This window comes from Myotis nattereri, assembly GCF_964212035.1.
Source record: "Myotis nattereri genome assembly, chromosome: 2".
Lineage (NCBI taxonomy): Eukaryota > Metazoa > Chordata > Mammalia > Chiroptera > Vespertilionidae > Myotis > Myotis nattereri.
In genome coordinates, this window is record NC_138076.1 from 180,232,730 (window position 1) to 180,253,181 (window position 20,452).

The 20,452-nt window shown below is 42.1% G+C and overlaps 1 protein-coding gene across 1 annotated transcript in view; it reads left to right on the forward strand.

Annotated features, from left to right (window-relative positions):
• The first annotated feature begins 3,955 nt into the window (after window positions 1–3,955).
• The window catches only part of TM7SF3 (transmembrane 7 superfamily member 3), a 28,896-nt gene continuing 12,399 nt past the window's right edge, over window positions 3,956–20,452 (forward strand). Inside the window, exons 1-5 of the mRNA XM_081083712.1 lie at window positions 3,956–4,055; window positions 10,549–10,703; window positions 13,242–13,392; window positions 14,868–14,988; window positions 15,734–15,905. Of these exons, the coding sequence (XP_080939838.1) occupies window positions 3,983–4,055; window positions 10,549–10,703; window positions 13,242–13,392; window positions 14,868–14,988; window positions 15,734–15,905 (672 nt within the window). The 5' untranslated portion in view covers window positions 3,956–3,982. The remainder of the gene's footprint in view (window positions 4,056–10,548; window positions 10,704–13,241; window positions 13,393–14,867; window positions 14,989–15,733; window positions 15,906–20,452) is intronic.

Here is a 20,452-nt window from a genome sequence, read left to right on the forward strand (position 1 = left end):
TTCAGTATCTTCCTAGCAGGCTTTCAGTAGCTCCGCAGAGACCTCAGGTTCATGTCCAGCCACCTCTGACTGCTTTTCCAGGTTCACTGTCTTCTGGCTGAAATACAAAAATAAGCATATGCTTGGTGTTTGCGTATTTCCTTAGACTCCTGCAATCCCTAACTATGCTCTACCGTTTCACACTTCTGGGCACACTGTATAAGACACATATAATTCCCTCTTCCTTGTATGAAACGCCCACACTTCCATCCTTACCTCCATTTTGTCCCTTTGTTGACTGGTCACTCAACTTTCAAACTGTATTTTATTTATTTATTTTTTTAAATATATTTTATTGATTTTACAGAGAGGAAGGGAGAGAGATAGAGTTAGAAACATCGATAAGAGAGAAACATCGATCAGCTGCCTCCTGCACACCCCCCACTGGGGATGTGCCCACAACCAAGGTACATGCCCTTGACCAGAATCGAACCTGGGACCTTTCAGTCCGCAGGCCAACGCTCTATCCACTGAGCCAAACCGGTTACGGCTCAAACTGTATTTTAAATTTCTCCTTCTTTGTAAGACTTTCCCTCAAACTCTAGTTAATTGCTCCCAATCTTTATCACAATTGTTCCTTCTAGTACATCTATTATTGCACTTAGTGTCCTGAGGTGTAAGTCATACATTACTCTGATTCACTCAGCACCATGAAATACTTGGGGGCAGGTAACATATTTTAATTGTTTCCATATTTCCAATAACTAGCACCAAGCTTGTAGCCTGGCACATAGAAACAATTGAATAGTATATTTACGGGCTGAATGAATGAACTGCCCAGCATAATGATTTCCATATAACAGTTACGAAATAAACATTTATTGAATTTAATAAAAACAAAGTAATGTAAATTGCTACCCACAAGAACATAAGTTTAAAAATACAGAGTGAATAGAGTGGAATAAGCTAAATGGGTAAGTTTCATAGCGGTCTTTCCCTGCCTTACCCCTGGATCCCTGCTGTCATCTCTGTCCAAGATGTCTTGAGTTTTCCCACCTCCCTCCCTCCCTCCCCCTCCCTCCCTCCCTCCCTCCCTCCCCCTCCCTCCCTCCCTCCCTCCCTCCCTCTTCCCTTCTTTCCTTCCTTCCTTCCTTCCTTCCTTCCTTCCTTCCTTCCTTCCTTCCCCTCTTTTCTAGCCCTTAAGCATATTTTAAGACTCTAGTTATCTACTAGTATATCTTGGATTAGGGAATCTTCTCAGTTTTCAAGTTTCCATTAAATTCATAGAAATAACAAACTCATCTGCAAAGCTGCTGAGCCCATTTGCTCAGGTCTCCGCTGGAACTGAGTAAGGGGCCCCAGCAATCATCCTCCCAAGCTGTCACAGTATTTCAGAACCAAGATAATGAGACCCTCTTATTATTGTTGATATGTATCTGCCATCAGCTATCCTCTGCAGGCATGGGGCACTGCATTGCAGAGGAATAGAGGAGAGAGAGTAGGGTTAGTTCTGGGAACTGCAATTACTGCAGTGTGGCCAGCATAGAAGAGTTTGAGTTTAGTTGCAGCAGAACCCGAACAGATAGAGCTATATGATGAAATACTATATGGAGAGCTATATGATGTAATACTCAGAAAAATGGGCTGTTATCCTGAATGCTTTTACAAGAAAACTTTTAAAACTATACATAGCTTCTCAAAAATAATACTTTCTTATTCAAAAGCAATACATGTTCAAAGTAAATTTTTTACAAAGAACAGACATGTGCAAAGAAAATAATTCTTAATCCAATCACCTTTACAATTTTTAACATTTTGACATATTTTTCAACCTCTCTTTAATGAATGTAAGCATGAATGCACACTTAAATGAAAACAAATAAGGCTTATAACTATATATATTTATTACTTTGTAATTTGTCTTTTCATAAACACTTCCCAATCAGTTGCCTTTAAAACATGATTTTTGAAGGGCTACACAGTATTTTATTATATGCATGTATCACAGGTTATTTATTTAATTCCTTATTGTTGGGCATTTAGGTGGTTTTGGGTTTTTTTTTTTCCTGCTGTAAATAACATCTTAATGAACAGTTTTGTACACTAATTTTAAACATCTAATTTTTGGTACATATTTATAGGCTTAAATCTAAAAGTGGAATTATCATACAAAAGCTATGAATATTTTAAAGATTTTTGATGCAGATTATGCTATAAAAAGTTGTTTCAAGTTACACTCCTTCTAGTCCTATGGTAGAATGTCTACTTCTCAGCTCTTTCATCCACACTGAATGTTCTCATTCTTTTAAAATATTTACAGCTTATTTCCTTAATTTGATTTTTTTTTACTAGTGAACTTGAACTTTTTTTCATGTTTTTATTAGCCACTTATATTTCTTTCTTTGTGTGTGAAATTTGCTATTCATGTCCTTTGCTAATTTTTATCTTTTTTTGTCAGCTTGACTTTACATATTGTTTAGGGTGTTTTTTTTTTTAACTTTCATGAAATTTAAATTTTTAAATAGCCAGACCTACCAATCTTTCTCTTATGGTTTCCTTCTTCGCTTTTTTGTTTACAAAGTTCCTCCCCTGAACCCTCCCGGATTCCAAATGATTTTGCTTAAATAAATTCTTAAAATTAAAAAAAAGAGAGAAACCATTCTGAGATCAGTTTTCTTAAAACAAACAAACAAACAAACAAACGTATTTCTTGTAGCTGTTATGATTTTATTTATTACTTTGGGATTGAATTTTGACAGTGTGGGAGTTTTAAGCCTCTCCCCCCACTGTCAGAACACAATTTATTGTGTAATCCATCGCTGGTTCAAATGCTACCCTTATCATCATAGCTCCTGTCATCTTCCTGGGATTCCATCTCCTGACAGTTACAGGAATGGGGAGCATGTGGGAGAGTGAACAAATATCCTAGGGAATAGACAGCGCTCTCAAGGTGTGAAAATTTAGATCAGGCAGATAGAGAACATATGGTGTTTGCTATAGAGTTTTAGCTTAGTGGTGGATTAAGTACATACATATGTAATTTTCAAGATAGTTGCTCATTAAAATATATAAATAAAACTTTTTAGCGGCAGGAAAAGGAAAGCAGGGCAATCGTCCCCAAATAATTTTGTCTGTAAATCCAGTTCCACACGCGAGCCACCTGTCACATGGACTCCTGCCCTTTAAACAGCACCACTCAGGTATGAGATCTGCGAGAGGAAGTTCAGATGAAGGTCTTGAGTCTTCGAGGATATTTTGCTTAGAGAAAACGGAACTTTATTTTAAAATACGGTGCTCATTACCAGCGCAGTAACCGCTACAGAAGCAGCATGACCCCCTCAGTTTTATACTGACATCGGCCTGCGTCGCTAAGGCGATTGCAAGGGGGGAGGGGCTGGGGAAGGAGGAATTATTTTTGCGTTTGAGCACCCGATTCCTCCTTTTTATTTTCTTTTTGCAAAAGACCGTTAAGGTCGGGGACAGGAGCCTCGAAACGTTAGGCCGCAACACAGTTATTTGGACTGTAACGGTGGTTTTCGTAAACGGGAGAGATAAAAAAGGGAGAAGTGCAGCTTACACCACATAACTTCCTGGGGTCTCCCCTAGCCCTGAGCGGAGATCCTGGGAACGCCGCCGGCTGCGAGGCCCCCTCGCGCCACTGGGGGGCGCACGCCCTCCCTGGAAACCTCCCTCTGTCGCCCCCGCCCGGGGCTACGGAGCGGTGACGTCAAGGGGCGGGGCGGAGACGCGGTGCCCGGCGGCGGGGGGGCGATCGCCTTCAGAGAGAACCTCTGGCTGCGGCGGGCGAGTGCGGCCGTGGTTGCTGGCCAGCCCCGCGGCCCTGGCTGGGGTGCAGCGCGAGCACCTGGCGGGCGATGGCGCCGAGCGCGAGCGGCCCCGGGTGGCGAGGGCGAGGCCCCGGGGCCCCGAGCGCGCCGCTCTCCGACGTCGACATCGGCTCTGGCGGCGCCGGGCCCGGGCGGCGAGGGGGCTCCTTCGGCTGATGGCGCTGGCGGCGCTGGCATCGCAGCCCGGGGTGGCTGGTGGCGCCGAGACCGTCGGGAACGCCAGCGTGGGTAAGGTCGGGGCGCCTCCCTTCTGCACCCCAAGGGGCCTTTGCATTTCTTGCAAGGTCGAGGTCCACCCCAGGGTCTGTGCGCCCCGCAGCCGAGGCGGCGCGTTCGGAACCGGCAGGAAGGGGTCAGGGTCCCTCGTGCAGAAGGACATTCCCTTTGCGAAGGAGCCGTCCTCACTCCCGCTGTGGAAGTGGGAAGAGATGTGCAACTCTCTTGTTCACACACATTCCTGTCCCCCTCGGGGAGGGGAGCAGCCATGTTTGTGGGTTTCATTTGACACTTGAAAGCACCTCTGGGCTCCCGATTGGCGTGGCTGAGCGACCGAGGGCTCTGCGACCGACGGCCCCGCGGACCGCGCAGGGTTTTTACTTCCCAGTGGAGATGCTTTTCTAATTGGTGAGCTCGACGGAGTTGGACAGGAAAAGCGGACTCAGATCGGGCTTTGGATCGTAGGTCATGTGCTTGGCTGAATGGGTTTTATAAGTAATTCGTGGTTTGTTTAACATACACGCTGTGAATAGCACTAACTGTGCCAGGCTGATAATCACGTGCTTTTCCCGTGAGGTTAGGGGTTAGGCGCATTCTTGGTTTTGTTTGGAGCGTTAAGACACTAACAGTTCTGAAACATAATATTTTTCTGAATAATGTGATTGTGCTCCTAAATACTTATCTTTGAAAAGCTCTTGTGCAAACTGAGTTCTAGAATCTTTGCATAGGACTTAAGGCCAGAGCTGAAAAGGGCAAGTTCTATTTTTGCAGGAAAAGAAAAAATAAAACTTTTTTTTTTTTTTTTTTTTTATGGGGCACTACATTCACTGCAATGCAGAATGTGCCAGGTGCTTTTTCATGGCAGTGTGTTGTGTGGTTTTTTGTTTTGAATCCTCACCCGAAGATATTTTTCCACGGATTTCTAGAGAGCGTGGAAGAGAGAGAGAAAGAGAGAAATATCAGTGTGAGAGAAACACATCTGTTGGTTCGAGCACCATGCCCTTGACTGGAATCGAACCCGGGACCCTTCAGTCGGCAGGCGGACGACGCTCTATCCACTGAGCCAAACCGGCTAAGGCAAGGCAGTGCTTTTTAATCCTCACGACCCTATATCACAGTCCTCACTTGGCAGAGGACGGAGCTGAGGCCCTAGATGATGATGCCCACCACACAAGCAAACAGCTCTAGGGGCACAGGCAGCATCTGAACCCAAGTATGTCTTGCGGCAAATTTCCTGGTCCTTCCACTTCACCACAGCTGCCCCGAATAAGAATATTTTACTTTGCACTGAGTTCTTCCGGGAATTCTCATTTCTCAAAATAGCTTTCTGAGGCAGGTGGAGGAGACGCGGCTCCATCTCAACAGGTGAAGCATGTGAGAGATGGAGTTCGCAGTTGATCCGGGAGGGCTGCGGTCCAGAACTTTTCATTTCTAGTTCTGTGCTTTAGTATTTAATAACATCTGGACATTTTTACACAGAAGTTGAGAAACCTGAGTAATCGAGAGCTTAATATTCTTCAGGCGCAATTCGTGCCTCTTCTGTGATTTCAGCACTGATATTTCCTCTACCATGATACTCTTTTTGCCTGGCAGCAGTATTGTTGCTCCGTGCGGAAGGACAACATGTGGGAACGTAACTGCTGAGTGATAATTAAAGCTGATGTGCCCAAGCCGGTTTGGTTCATGAATAGAGCCTCTGCCCATGGACTGAAGGGTCCCGGGTTGGATTCTGGTCAAGGGCATGTACTAAGGTTGCGGGCTCAATCCCTGGCTCTGGTTGGGGCACCTGTGGGAGGCAGTCAATCTATGTGTCTCTCTTACATTGATGTTTCTCTCTCTGTCTCTCCCCCTCCCTTCCACGCTCTCTGAAATTCAATGGGAAAACATCTATGGGTAAACATTAATAAAACTAAAACAAGCTGATGTTCTCCACATCAGTCAGATAGAAATTAACAAAGACTGCCCTGACCGGTTTGGCAGAGTGTCGGCTTGCAGACTCAAGGGTCCCAGGTTGGATTCCTGTCAAGGGCATGTACCTTGGCTGAGGGTACATCCCCAGTAGGGGGCGTGCAGGAGGCAGCTGATCGATGTTTCTAACTCTGTCCCTCTCCCTTCCTCTCTGTAAAAAATCAATAAAATATTTTTTTAAAAAAAATTAGCAAAGACTTAGTTCAAGACTTGCAGTCTCCTCATTTTTTTCGATTTGAGGACTCTGATAAGTAGACAAACTGAAGGAATTAAGCAACTGCTGTAATTTAGGAGGATTTACCCATCTTTCCCAGGAAAAGCTAACTTGCACCACAGGGCTAGTGGCTCAAAAGCCAAATAAGTCTTTGAAGGTGGCAGATCAAGTTTCTAGAATGAGGAAGGTGCTTTCTGTGGCCGGCAGGGCACAAGGGGTGCACCACACGTTTAAACCGTGTTCCCTTGTCTCGAAGTTCCAGTTCTCTGCTGCCTTTAGTGTCTTTTGTTATTGTTTGTTTCCTATCCATTAACTTACATAGAATTACATAGTAATTGGAGGTGAGCACAAAGTCTTTTGAACTTCCTAATATCTGTGCTAATGATAATGCCATAAGTAAGGTAGCAGGCCATTTTTGTAGTTAGTTACAAGTGGTCTCTTTCTCTTTCTCTTGAAAGGGTGTGAAAGATGCCCTGGCTGGTGTGGCTCAGTTGGTTAAGCATATCCCATGCATCGAGAGGTCACAGGGTTGCAGGCTTGATCCCCAGTAGGAGGCGTGCAGCAGGCAACCAATCAATGTTCCTCCCTCTCCCTTCCTCTTTCTAAAAAAAACAATAAAAACATATTTTTTAAAAAAAGTATGTGAAGAGTAATATGCACATTTTGTGTTTCCTTTCAGCTTTTGGTGCTAATGAAAACACATAAGACATAAATGAGAAATTGGTCCCTGCCGACATGGCTCAGTGGTTGAGCTTTGACCTATGAACCAGGAGTTCACGGTTTGATTCCCGGTCAGGGTACATGCCCGGGTTGTGGGCTTGATCCCCAGTGTGGGGCATGCAGGAGGCAGCCCATCAATGATTCTTTCTCATCATTGATGTTTCTCTCTGTCCCTCTCTCTTCCTCTCTAAAATCAATAAATATATCTAAAAAAAATAATAAATAAATGAGAAATTGGGAGGTGCTGTTACATGTTGACCAGTTCAAGTAGCTAAATTAACTGCTTTTGTTTTTAATATTTAATCTGAAGAGAATTATGAAGACAGCTTTCACAAATCTTTCCTAGAATTTGGTTGTTGTATGAAAGCACAAACAATGCTTTCATTTTAGTAAAACAGAGGTCAATTTTAGTAAAATAGTAAAAAGGAAGAGTTGAACAATTTTAAGTTTGCAAGTTTAGGATTTGATTGGGAAAGAAAAGGGATTGGGTAGCTCTTGGTGGAATAGTATTCTTGGAAAGAAGAAGTGACTGTGTAGGAATGAAGAGTAGGAAAAATAGAAAAGAGTCCCCTGTTATATGGGTCAGATGGAAAAAAAACATTTTTGGCAGAAAAAACAGGCACTTCTTTTTAGAGGCGAGCTACAGACAGCATAAGGCTCTGTCTCCTTGTTGGCCATGTGCTCTGTAATATCACTTGATGTACTGTTTCCCTCCCACACCCAAAGTCATAAGATCTAATTATGCCTCATAGAATGTTTCTCACGAATCCCTTCCCAGATGGCTTAGAGGTGAATTAAGTTCCTGTTAACTTCTTCGGGATATATTTTGGTTATATGCCTTTATTTGCCATGTGTGCTTTTATGAGTAAAAGTTAAATGCAGATTCTGCTAGACTGTACTGTTCAAGTTGTCTTGATTTTCAGGATTTTTCCTTGTCACTTTAAGGACGTCTCCTTCTCACCTTGATGTTTTTGATGGGTGTGCCAAGCATTTATTAGTATACCTGTTAGTCCTCTTCTTCCCACGCCTTTATTTGCAGGACCTTACTGAATGCCTGACTTAAAAAAATAAATAAGATGAGCCTCTGAAACACTGGAAAGCTAATGGAAGTTAATCATGATACTTTATTGTGTCGTATTGGACTGTTTACAAAAATGTCCCCATTTATTTGAGAATTTCAGCAGCCAAGTGATTCATGTAAGCACAGTTACCTCCATTTTACCATGAGGGAACTGAGGCCCTGAAGAAAGAAATTACTTCCCTGAGGTGACACACTTGAATTGTCATTTACTAAACAGTTACTATGTGCCAACTAGGTGACACTACTGTACTAGGCGTTGGGATGTCAAACATGACAAAGCCCTTATAGCCAGGAGTCATACCATAACTGATTTTGTTAATACGCAGTCTTCTGTAAAAATGGTGAAATGGCTATCAGACTGCAGGGGTAGCACTGCCAAAGGATTTTCACACAGAAGTTAGGTCAGCGATAACTAAGAATAGGGAAAATGTACTTATCCTGCCCTACCTCATCCAACATTGAGTTAGGAGTTCTCAAACCTGGCTGACCATTAGATATCAGCTGGAAAACGTTATTTAAAAAGGCATATTGGTGAAGAGTCAACTAGAAATTGAAATTTAAAAGAAAAAGTAAGTTAACAATAGTATCAAGAAACATGAAATATTTAGGGATAATTATAATGGGATATGTGAAGACCATTACAGAGAAAACTATACAGCAATCTTTTTTTTTTAACGTATGTTTTTATTGATTTTAGGGAGAGAGGAAGGGAGAGGGATAGAGAGATAGAGGCATCATCAATGAGAGAGAAATGTCCCTTGGCTGCCTCCTGCGTGGCCTCTACTGGGGATGGAGCCTGCAACCTGAGCATGTGCCGTGACCGGGAATCCTTATGGTGCTCCTGTTTTATAAATTTCAGCTGAAGAGCTGAGGTAGAAGCTGTGTTTTGAGTGCCATTAAGGTTTCTTTCTGAAAAGAATACCTCACTATCACTGTAGAAATTTTATAAACAATGAAATGTGTAAAGAGAAATCACTTAAAATATATTTCCAGGAATACCTATGTTTAATACCCCTACTTATTTTTTCAGGTTACTAGTTGTTTAATAATGTATTTTAATTTCTTTGGTCCTATCTTTCCTTACTCTCGTTTATTTATTTATTTTTTATTTTTATTTTTAAAAATATATTTTATTGATTTTTTTTACAGAGAGGAAGGGAGAGGGATAGAGAGCTAGAAACATCGATGAGAGAGAAACATTGACCAGCCGCCTCCTGCACACCTCCCACTGGGGATGTGCCCGCAACCAAGGTACATGCCCTTGACCGGAATCGAACCCGGGACCTCTCAGTCCGCAGGTCGACGCTCTATCCACTGAGCCAAACCGGTTTGGCTCCTTACTCTCTTTTAAAGCAATGAACACTTCAGTCCTCCAAGTATTTCTTATTTGTGATTTATCTTTACCCTGTTTTACCTATTTAGTGGATTATTTGAGAATTAGCTTGGACAAAGAAAGAACTGGTATGCAGCTAGGAGAAAGATACACAGAGAACCATGGATAGAGTGAGTGAGTTAATAAACACAACCAGAAATGGATGGGAAAGGCCTAGATGAGGTGTTGGAAAACTGTTGTTACAACCTGTCTTTTATGTGGACTCTGAACTTGGTCCTTAAACAAAAAGCTCATTTTTCCAGAATATCCGTGGTTCATAAAGTAAGTATCTGAGGTGGGTGTTCAAATGACATTTTTGCCAGTGCTGATGGCACCTTCTTTTGCAAGCTAGGTAATACAGTCCTATTTGACAGATGAAGAAATTGAGGTTTAAGAGAATTGAGAGCCCTAACCGGTTTGGCTTAGTGGATAGAGAGAGCGTTGGCCTGCGGACTCAAGGGTCCCAGGTTCAATTCCGGTCAAGGGCATGTACCTTGGTTGTGGGCACATACCCAGTAGGGAGTGTGCAGGAGGCAGCTGAATCGATGTTTCTAACTCTCTATTCCTCTCCCTTCCTCTCTGTAAAAAAATCAATAAAACATATTAAAAAAAAAGAGAGAGAGAGAATTGAGAAACTTGCCTAAGATCACACAGCTCGTATATGGTGGGATAAAATTGTAGCCACCTCTGTGTCTCCAGGGTGACTTCAGAATTCTTAGTTCCTACTGTTCTTTAATACCAGTGCATTCATAGTTGTCAGTAGCTCCTTAGTGTTGTTAATTCTTAAATTCAGGGGCTCTGTTCAGAATAGAATTGTTGTGGTTGCTGCCAGATGGGTTTTTTTTTTTTTCTGGGCTCTGGGAGCCAGGCACCTTGAGCATCCTCAGCCACTTTAAGAATTTTTCTCATCTTTTGAAATACCTTTTTCCCATTTTAGTTCTTAGTTCTGCCACTCACTAGCCAAGTCACCCTGGTGAGCTGCTTCACCTCTTTAAGCTTAATTCTCATCAGTGAAATAGAGGCAGTAATAAAATTTATCAACCAGTTTTTCTTTCTGAGGATTAAATCTGTGTCTATGTTTATATATGTGATTTCTACAAACTGATATTAGAGGTTCATATATTACAATGAAATGTTTCTCTCGTTGTAGGTCTTATTGAATTTTCTGTGGGGAAATTTAGATACTTCAAGCTCAACAGACCCTTTCCAGAGGAAGCTATTTTGCGCAATATTTCCAGCAATGTGACTTTTCTTATTTTCCAAATACACTCACAGTATCAGAATACAACCATTTCTTTTTCTAAGGTAAGTACAAAGGATTATTTCTGTAAAAACTGTTTCTGCAGTTTGTGTCCTTATATTTAGCAAAAGCATTAGAATTATTGGATGCCTCTTTATGTTTAACTTTATGTCTTAGACTTTTTTTAAAAAAATCAAAGTTGGTTTCTGTCAAATTAGTGGTTTAGACCAGCTAAGAGTTGAATGTCTCAGGCCTTTCTTGAATGTGGTGACCTCTGACTTAATGAGGAGGTGATAGTGTGCTGAGTTTGGGGGAAGGGTGAGCTATGCCAGTGTTTCCTGTCTGAATGTAGTTAAAGCTTTCCTCATGATTTCCCACTTTTTTTGTCCCTTACTCTCCTGGGTCCTTGATGATTTTTACCTGTGAATACATTTTAATGGGTTTCCCTTTCTGTTTAGCCATTTAATGTGGTGTTGAATATGACTAAGATATATATGTTTAATAAGACCCTGTAGGATCAGCTTTATTCTTTGACGCCTCTTGGAAACAAAAATATCCTAACACTGAGTTAATCTTCTAGCAGCATTCAGAACTCTTGCAGAAATCATCACTAAACCCTTTAACCTCAGCCTCAGCTTTGGGAAGTTTTTCAAATGCCCTGGCTTAGCCTAAGCTATTAAGGACCTGCCATTATGTTAAGCTTTTACAAGTCTATTTCTATTTAGCCTATATGACTCTTTAGACAAATAAATTCCACTATGTGTGTTGTGTGTACTGTTTGTCCTAAGCCTATATTCTAATACCCTAGATTTTGTTAAACAAAGCTCTTTTAGTCCAGTTCATATATATTTTATAGGCCTTGGTCATATCATCTCTCAAGCGAAGTCTTTTGTATATTTCTATCCTGACATCCTGCTTCTGTCATGAAGGTTTTGAAGTTACATGCCTGTGTGTGGTAGTTTAATCGACTAGAAATGGAAGAGTTTGATCATGGAAAACAAGAAGGAATAAATTGTTAATTGCAAGAGATGACAGTGCCTGTGACCCATTTATGCTGACTTTGCTTTAGTTCATGGCAGCCAGAGCAAAAATCAAATCATGTTAAATTTCCTAACTTTCTTAGGAGGAAGAACATGCCAATTACTCAGAAGAAGCCAGGTTTTTTTCTGGCACTATATTCAAAAGGAATCTCCCTATTCAGGCCCTTACATAGGAGACATAGTACAATGGCACATGTATAATTTCCTTCTTAATAACATTACTACACAGACAACATTTGAAGGAAGAGAAAGGGCAGAGAAGAAAAAGGCATTTATATTTACTGCGTGCCTACTGTGTGCTGCTAGGCTGGTAGTCTTAGCTCCTGGGGCCATAGACTTTGAATCTGCTGAAATTGATGGACTCTCTACCTGGCAGAACGTATAGATACATATGCGTGATTTCATGGGGACTTCGGGAAACTCTCTGGGCCTCTGGGCTCCTAGTTAGGAACCCCTGTGCCTGGTTTCCCATATAATTAATTTAATCCTCACAACAGCTCAACAAAGTAGTTACAGTGCCTGCTTTTACCTCTGCGGAAACAGAGCTCGGATAAAGGGATGTCGCCATAATTAATGTGACAAAAGCGGCCTGAATGAACAACATATGCCAGTCACAGTCCTCCAACTCAGTTCCCTGCAGGAGGGATCTTCGTTATCTTTAATTATAACAATGTTCCTTCACGGTGCTGCCTTTAGTTCTCACCGTGTCTGTACTACTGAGAGGATAACCAGACTGCATGTAGCTCTGGAAGAGAGGTCTGTGGGGAGAGGATTGTTTCTGTGTCCTCTGCCCTTCCCGATGAAGTGTAGCACTTAAGATGTTTAGGCTCATCATGGCAGCTGGTTCTTTGAAACTGTCGATTCTGTAGTTTGTCAATTAGTATTGGGTCATTCTTCCTTATGATTGTCAGATTGAAGCCTAGCTATCCCTTATGGAAAAATGAACCTGCCAGTCAGTCTGCAGTTATGGAAAAACCTGGCAAGGAAACCTAACATAGGCCAATCACAGTCCTCCCACTCGGTTTCAGCTAGCTTACATTACCCTGCAAATAGGACTTGCTGGTATCTTAAGAACTTCCCGACCACCTAGCCCATCCTGCCCTGTTTCTTCATTGCTCTTTCCAACGCTCTACAGAGCTCGCTCTCACCCCAAATCCCTCAGAAACAATATTCCACAGCATGTCAGGCATGCATTCCCTTAGCCCATGGGTTGTTTTCCCCCGAATAAAGGATATCAAACTTGTGATGAAATTATTTTAGTTTCATCATTCAACAGTAGTGTTAGCACCTGACCTAGTACATCTTAATTTGGGGGATAGAAAAGCTTGGGAATTTTATTGCATCTGATCAAAGATCATGTATTTTAAATAGTTCTGCCATGTGTATGTGTGGGCAAATGCACATAGAGGTGAAAAGAGCCCTTTATTTTCTAAGGAAGGTCTGTTTTGATTCTGTTCTGTTTGGGGAAGATTTAGAATAGGACATGCATAGTAGATCAATTCTGGAATTTTAATATTTTGCTCAACTCCCTATTCATGATGACTCTTTTCTTCCTTATTGCAGACTCTCCTCCCCAGTACCTCGGGAACAGGCACTGACAAAGGACTGGTTTTCATTCTTAGACCAGAGCAGAGTATGTGCTTTTGGTATTTGGAGACTTCAGATGCTGAGCCTGTCCAAAATATGGCCATTCCACTCTCCTACTCAGAAAGAGGTGGTAACCTTTCTGTCTTCAACTTCTACTACTGTCTAGAATATGGGACTTATTCCTGGATATTTGGGGAAAACTGTAATCTTATTAGAAGTGTTTATTGTAAGTACAATATATTTAACCAGAAAGGTTTTAATAGCAAGGGAGCCAGAGAATTGTCATGATGTTGAAAGTCCTGGAAGGAACTAGGAGAATACATTTATTCATTGGAAAAACATTTAAGGAGTCCTTGGAAAAGCGGTAACAAAAGGGCAAGACATAGTCCTTAACACTTTGATTGGTTATTCTAGTCAGAGGAGGGCACTGAAGAAAAATGGAGTGTTTGGAGAATAGCATTAGTGGGTGTGGCTGGAGGCACAGTGTGAGGGCCTTGTATATAATTTGAGGTTTGCATTCTATTCTGAGATCGGTTCTGGGGAAGCATAGAGAGTGTTTAAGCAGAGGAATGATGTGATGCACTTCATCTCTTAGAAAGTTAACTCCAGAAGCAGTGTGGGGAGTGGGCTGGAGAGGCCCGTGGCAGCACTAAGGATGTCCAACTGCCACCTTAGGCCCTCTCCCCACAGGGAGCGGGCCTAAGCTGTCAATCAGACATCCCCTGAGGGCTGCCGGACTGCAAGAGGACACAGGCCAAGTTGAGGGACCCCCCTGAGTGCAGGAATTTCATGCACTGGACCTCTAGTTATTAATAAAATGGAATGCCATAAATGTGTGTTTAATTAAATATTCAAATACCATTCTGATACATGGTCTTGGGGATCTTTGAGGTCTTTTACTCTTTTTTTTTTTTTTATGTATACACAAAGACTCTTGCAGAATTGATATGACACTGTCTTTCTCCCTATTACTCATGGAGTTCCTTTCCTCTTTGGCAGTGTTTTTTCCCCTCCATCCCTGGGTTCTTATGTTCTTTTTGTAGGTTCATAGTCCCCAAAATCTAATAAAGACCGCTTTCCCTAGGAAATGGACACTTTCAACATACAATTTCAGGGTGTTTATGGAGCTCCTAAAACCCATTCTTGGATCCCAGCTTAAGAATCTCTTGTCTCTTCTGACCATTTCAACTCTAGAGCAGAGTTCGACAAACTACAGACTGAGCCAAATCTAGTTCGCTGCCCGTTTTGTACATAAAGTCTTATTGGAATGCAGCCATGTTTACTCACTTATGTGTTGTCTGTGACTGCTCTCCTGCTATGAGGGCGGGGTTGAGTAATTGTCACAGAGACCATTCGGCCCTTGAAGCCTAAAACCAGCACTATCTGATCCTTTACAGAAGAGATTTGCTGACCCTTGTTCTAGGGCCCTTAACCTCAGTTAATTTTACCCGCTTAACCTCAGTCATGAGGTGGTACAAAACTAGAAGCTCTGTATTTAACTTATATATGGAAAGTTGTTGAAAGAGTAGAGCTCTGTTTTCTGAGTGTTATTTGAATATATAAAAAATTCTGTGTTGAGTGACTTCCGTATTTTCCATCCAGATCCTATTCCTGGAGGCTGTAATTTGGAGTTTGATTTAGATATTGACCCCAACATTTACTTGGAGTATGATTTCTTTGAAACAACTATCAAATTTGCCCCAGCAAACCTAGGCTATGCAAGGTATGTCTGCCTCTTAGAATTACTTTTAGAACACGTATGACTAGATTCAATGGACTCTCTCAAAAGCCATCATTCTCTTTAGTAAAATGGAATTGTTTAGTTTTTTTGAATGAAAGTAATTCATACATTGTAACTAATACTTGAGCTGCCATTTATAGTTAATATTGCCCCCCTCAGTGTGTATGAAAGGCCAAATGTTGAATGTCTTTTATGAGCGTAGAAGTACATCTTAGTTTTCATGAAGAGTTTTATATATGGAAAGCCTTTTGGAGCTTTGAAATATACTTTTTTTTTTGTAAGGATTTTATTTTAATTAAAACTCTGCATTAGTTTCTAGGTTAATAATAAGGATAGCTAATGTTTGAGTAACATTCGAATGCTCTCTGTGCATCATCCACAGTGCTGAGTGTCCTATGTTCTTTATCATTTAATTCTAACACTTTTATCAAGAAGGGGCAATTGTTCTTATTTTATAAAAAAGGTTCCCTAAGGGTCTTTGAGAGTAAGTGACTTGCCTACTTACCAGTACAGCTAACAACTGGCAAAGCTAGCATTTGACTCTAGGCCTGACTGACATTAACACCTGGTTATATAACCATTCTGCCTGTTAGTGTGTTATTTTTCTTCGTAATGCCAACATTGGAATCATTGTTTCAGAAGTTTGAAATTTGAGCTTTTGGTTCCTTTTTATAGATGGGACTTCCCCCACAAGAGATTGATACTCAGTTTTGTTGGTTGACTTTAGAGGCACAGATTCTCCGCCATGTGACACGAGGACGGGGCAGGATTCTAGGTGGAGGTTGCAGTATGACGTCTATCAGTATTTTCTGCCCGAGAATGACCTCACTGAAGAGGGGTTGCTGAAGCATCTGCAGAGGATGGCCGAAGTGCCTCAGGTGACGGCCAATGCTATTAAGGTAAATCTGATTCTCGTGCTTTGAGTAGCCAGATGGCGACACCTTCCTAGGAGCTGAGTAGGGGAGAATCTACCAGGAGCTTATTTCTTTACTGTTTCCTTGGTCTTTCTGGGATTTGTACTTTATTCTCTTTTATTTTGTTTATTATCTTGGGAGTCTTTGCAAGTGATATATCAAAGTAATGTTGGCCTTTAAAGAAATGCATGTAAATTATGTTACATTTTAGTTGCAGCCACATATATGACCTGGTAATCTCGAGATGTGGATGGAAGTGGGTGGTGATTTTCTATGTACTCCTGTACCTATTAGATTAAAACTTTTGGCAAATACAAAGGTTATAGTGTTATGAGAAACTGTTTAAGGATATACTCATTGGCATTAATATTTAAACCCAAACTCCAAATCTCTTACTAGGAGAAAAATTTTCTTTGAGCTGTTGCCAGAAGGTTGAGAGATTACCAGATTATATGGAAAGAGGTGATGGAAACAGGGCATATGTGGTTAGTCTAGAGCAGTGGTTCTCAACCTTCTGGCCTTTTAAATATAGTTCCTCATGTTGTGACCCAACCATAAAATTATTTTCGTTGCTACTTCATAACTGTAATGTTGCTACTGTTATGAATCGTAATGTAAATATCTGATATGCAGGATGGTTTTAGGCGACCCCTGTGAAAGGGTCGTTTGACCGCCAAAGGGGTCGTGACCCACAGGTTGAGAACCGCTGGTCTAAGGCTCAGTCTGTTATAGAGCAAGATCTCAATTTGTTGCTCTGTCACCTAGGATGTCATTGCCCCATGCTAAGAGGGAGCCTTATACAAGAAAACTCATTGTGGTTATTCACAAATTAGGAAGCTCTATGGGAAAAGTTTATTTAAAATAGGAAATTTTGAAGACCATGTTTATGTATGTATTTATTTGTTAATCCTCACTCGATTGATTTTTAGAGAGAGTGGAAGGGTGGGGGAGAGAGAGAGAGAAAGAAACATCAATGTGAGAGAGACACATTGGTTGGTTGCCTCCCACACGTACCCCAACCAGGGCTGGGGATCGAGTCTGCAGCCAAGGTACGTGCCCTTGACTGGAATCAAACCCAAGACTCTATAGTCCGCAGGTCAACACTCTTATCTACTGAGCCAAACTGTCTGAGGCTATTCTTATGAAGAATATAAGAACTCATGGAACAGGACCTTTTTAAGCTACTTTTTAACTTTTATTTAAGAGTTAGAATATTGTATGCCGAAATTCAAGGAAACCCTCAGTGACTAATGAGGACATGTTAAAAAGACTCTGGAACCTGTTTGAAGAGGCTCACACTGGCCAACTTTGGGACAATTCAGTGATCAAAAAATAAAATGGTCCTAGCCAGTTTGGCTCAGTGGATAGAGCATTGGCCTGCAGACTCAAGGGTCCCAGGTTCGATTCCGTCAAGGGCATGTACCTTGGTTGCGGGCACATTCCCAGTAGGGAGTGTACAGGAGGCAGCTAATCCATGTTTCTCTCTCATCGATGTTTCTAACTCTCTATCCCTCTCTCTTCCTCTTTGTAAAAAATCAATAAAATATATTTTGAAAAAATAAATAAATAAAATGATTGATTATAAGTCTTGAATAAGTAAAAACAAGATCTATACTTAAAAAAAAAATGAAAAAAAAATCTCCCCAGTTACTACCATTGCAAAAGGCTCTTACACCAAATTATCCTGAAAATTTGTTAAAAGGGAAGAAATTTGTCTTGCCTTTTTTGAGGGAGGAACTGTAATTCATTCTCAATTGATGAGAGAAACAGTGCCAACTAATAAATCTTGAAGACATAATTTGAATTAGTAAATCACCATTTTGTGACCCTCAATGCAGTAATTCAGGCAAGGATCATTAGGCGAAAGATTGGTGAGAGACAGGATATTTCCGGGATGCCTAAACAGCCTGCTCAGATTCTAATTGTAAAGGGCCCACTGTTTTTAGAGTGGAGTAACGTGATTGTCTCCTTCTTTTTTTTTTTTTTTTTAAATATAATTTATTGATTTTTCACAGAGAGGAAGGGAGAGAGATAGAGAGTTAGAAACATCGATGAGAGAGGAACATCGATCAGCTGCCTCCTGCACATCTCCCACTGGGGATGTGCCCGCAACCCAGGTACATGCCCTCGACCGGAATCGAACCTGGGACCCTTCAGTCCGCAAGCCGACGCTCTATCCACTGAGCCAAACCGGTTCTGGCAATTGTCTCCTTCTTATCCCTGTAATCAGCACAGCCTCACTGATCGTGGGTTCACCTGCATTAGGTGCTCACATGAAGGCAGTCTGACATTGTCACCATTATCATCACCTGGAAAGGATACTAGCAAAGCATAGCCTGAATTCAGTCCTTGGACTTCCTGTTTACAGGAAACATAGGAGGTGAAAGTACAAATTGGACACCTTGAGCACAATCTAAAAAATGCAGATTGTGGAATATTCTATAAAGTGACTGCCCTTAATCTCTTCAGAAGTTATTGGGTGAGTGGGAGTAGGGTAGTGGGAAGGACTGTTCTAGATTACATAGGCTAGCGATAAATACTGTGCATGCAACTTGGTTTGATCTTGGTTAAAGAGGAGAAAAGCTATAAAAGATGTTTAGAAAACCCAAATATGGAATTTGTAATAGGTAGGAATTTATTAAACTTCTTAGGTGAGCTAAGGTATTGTGGGTATTTAGGAGATCCTTTATACATCAGACCTTGCTACTCAGAGTGCAGTAGATGGATGCTTAGCATTGACGTCATCAGAGAGATTGTTAGAAAAGCAGAATGTCAGATACCTCCTCTGACCAACAGAATTAGAACCCGAATTTTAACGAACTATCAAGTGATTCATAGACACATTAAGTTTGAGAAACAAAGTTTTAGGACATGCATACTGAGTTATTTAGAAGTGAAATGTCATGATATCTGTAACTTACTTTAAAATGATTCCACAGAGCCGAAACCGGTTTGGCTCAGTGGCTAGAGCGTCGGCCTGCGGACTGAAAGGTCCCAGGTTCGATTCCGGTCAGGGGCATGTACCTGGGTTGCAGGCATATCCCCAGTAGGAGATGTGCAGGAGGCAGCTGATCGATGTTTCTCTCTCATCGATGTTTCTAACTCTCTATCTCTCTCTCCCTTCCTCTCTGTAAAAAATCAATAAAATATATTTTTAAAAAAATATAAAAAAAAAAAAATAAAAAAAAAAAATAAAATGATTCCACAGAAAAAAATGGAAGGGCAAAGAGAAGGAGGAAGGGATAGATAAGCAAATATGGTCAAATATCAACAGTGGTAAAATCTAATTAGTGCAATGTAGTTTATTAATTGTATTATTCTTTTCCTATTTCTGTAAAGAAGGTTTCATAATAAAAACATGGGTGACTAGGAAGTACGTCTTGTGGAACTTGACCAAATACATTGCCCAGGAAACATATTTGTGAAAGCTAAACAATATTTGTGAGCAGTGGAAGTCCTCTAAGTGGCTCAAAATTATTCCTGAAACTCTAATTTTCTCACTTAGTAATAGAAACATAGCTATGTATTATGATTATACTAGAGGCCCAGTGCACGAAATTCATGCACTGGGGTGGGGGGGGGGGCGGTCCCTCAGCCCAGCCTGCACCCTCTCCAATCTGGGACCCTTTGGGGGATGTCCGACTGCCCTGTGGGATCGGGCCTAAACCGGCAGTTGGACATCCCTCTCACAATCCAGGACTGCTGGCTCCCAACCACTCACCTGCCTGCCTGATTGCCCCTAACTGCTTCTGCCTGGAGCCTGATCACCCCCTAACCGCTCCCCTGCCAGCCTGATTGATGCCTAACTGATCCCCTGCTGGCCCAATCACCCCCAACTGCCCTCCACTGCTAACCTGGTCGCCTCCAATTGCCCTCCACTACAGGCCCAATTGCCCCCAATTGCCCTCCCCTGCAGGCCTGGTCGCCCCCAACTGCCCTCCCCTGCAGGCCTGGTCGCCCCCAACTGCCCTCCCCTGCAGGCCTGGTCGCCCCCAACTGCCTTCCCCTGCAGGCCTGGTCCCCCCCAACTGCCCTCCCCTGCAGGCCTGGTTGCCTCCAACTGTCCTCCCCTGCTGGCCTGGTTGCCCCCAACTGCCCTCCCCTTCAGGCCTGGTCGCCCCCAACTGCCTTCCCCTGCAGGCCTGGTTGCCCCCAACTGCCCTCCCCTGCAGGCCTGGTTGCCTCCAACTGTCCTCCCCTGCTGGCCTGGTCACCCCCAACTGCCCTACCCTGCCGGCCTGGTTGCCCCTAACTGCCCTCCCCTGCAGGCCTGGTTCCCCCTAACTGCCCTGCCCTGCTGGCCATCTTGTGGTGGCCATCTTTGACCACATGGGGGAGACATCTTGTGCGAGGGCGGGACAGTCAATTTCCATATTACCTCTTTATTATATAGAATAAGTTTTTTGTTTCTTCTAGGACATGTATTACCCTTTTTAACACATTGTATGCGGGAAATGTATTTATACGTTCTACCAGTGTAGTAGAGCGCGCGACACGTATTAATACATTTTTTATAGACTAGCGGTAGAATG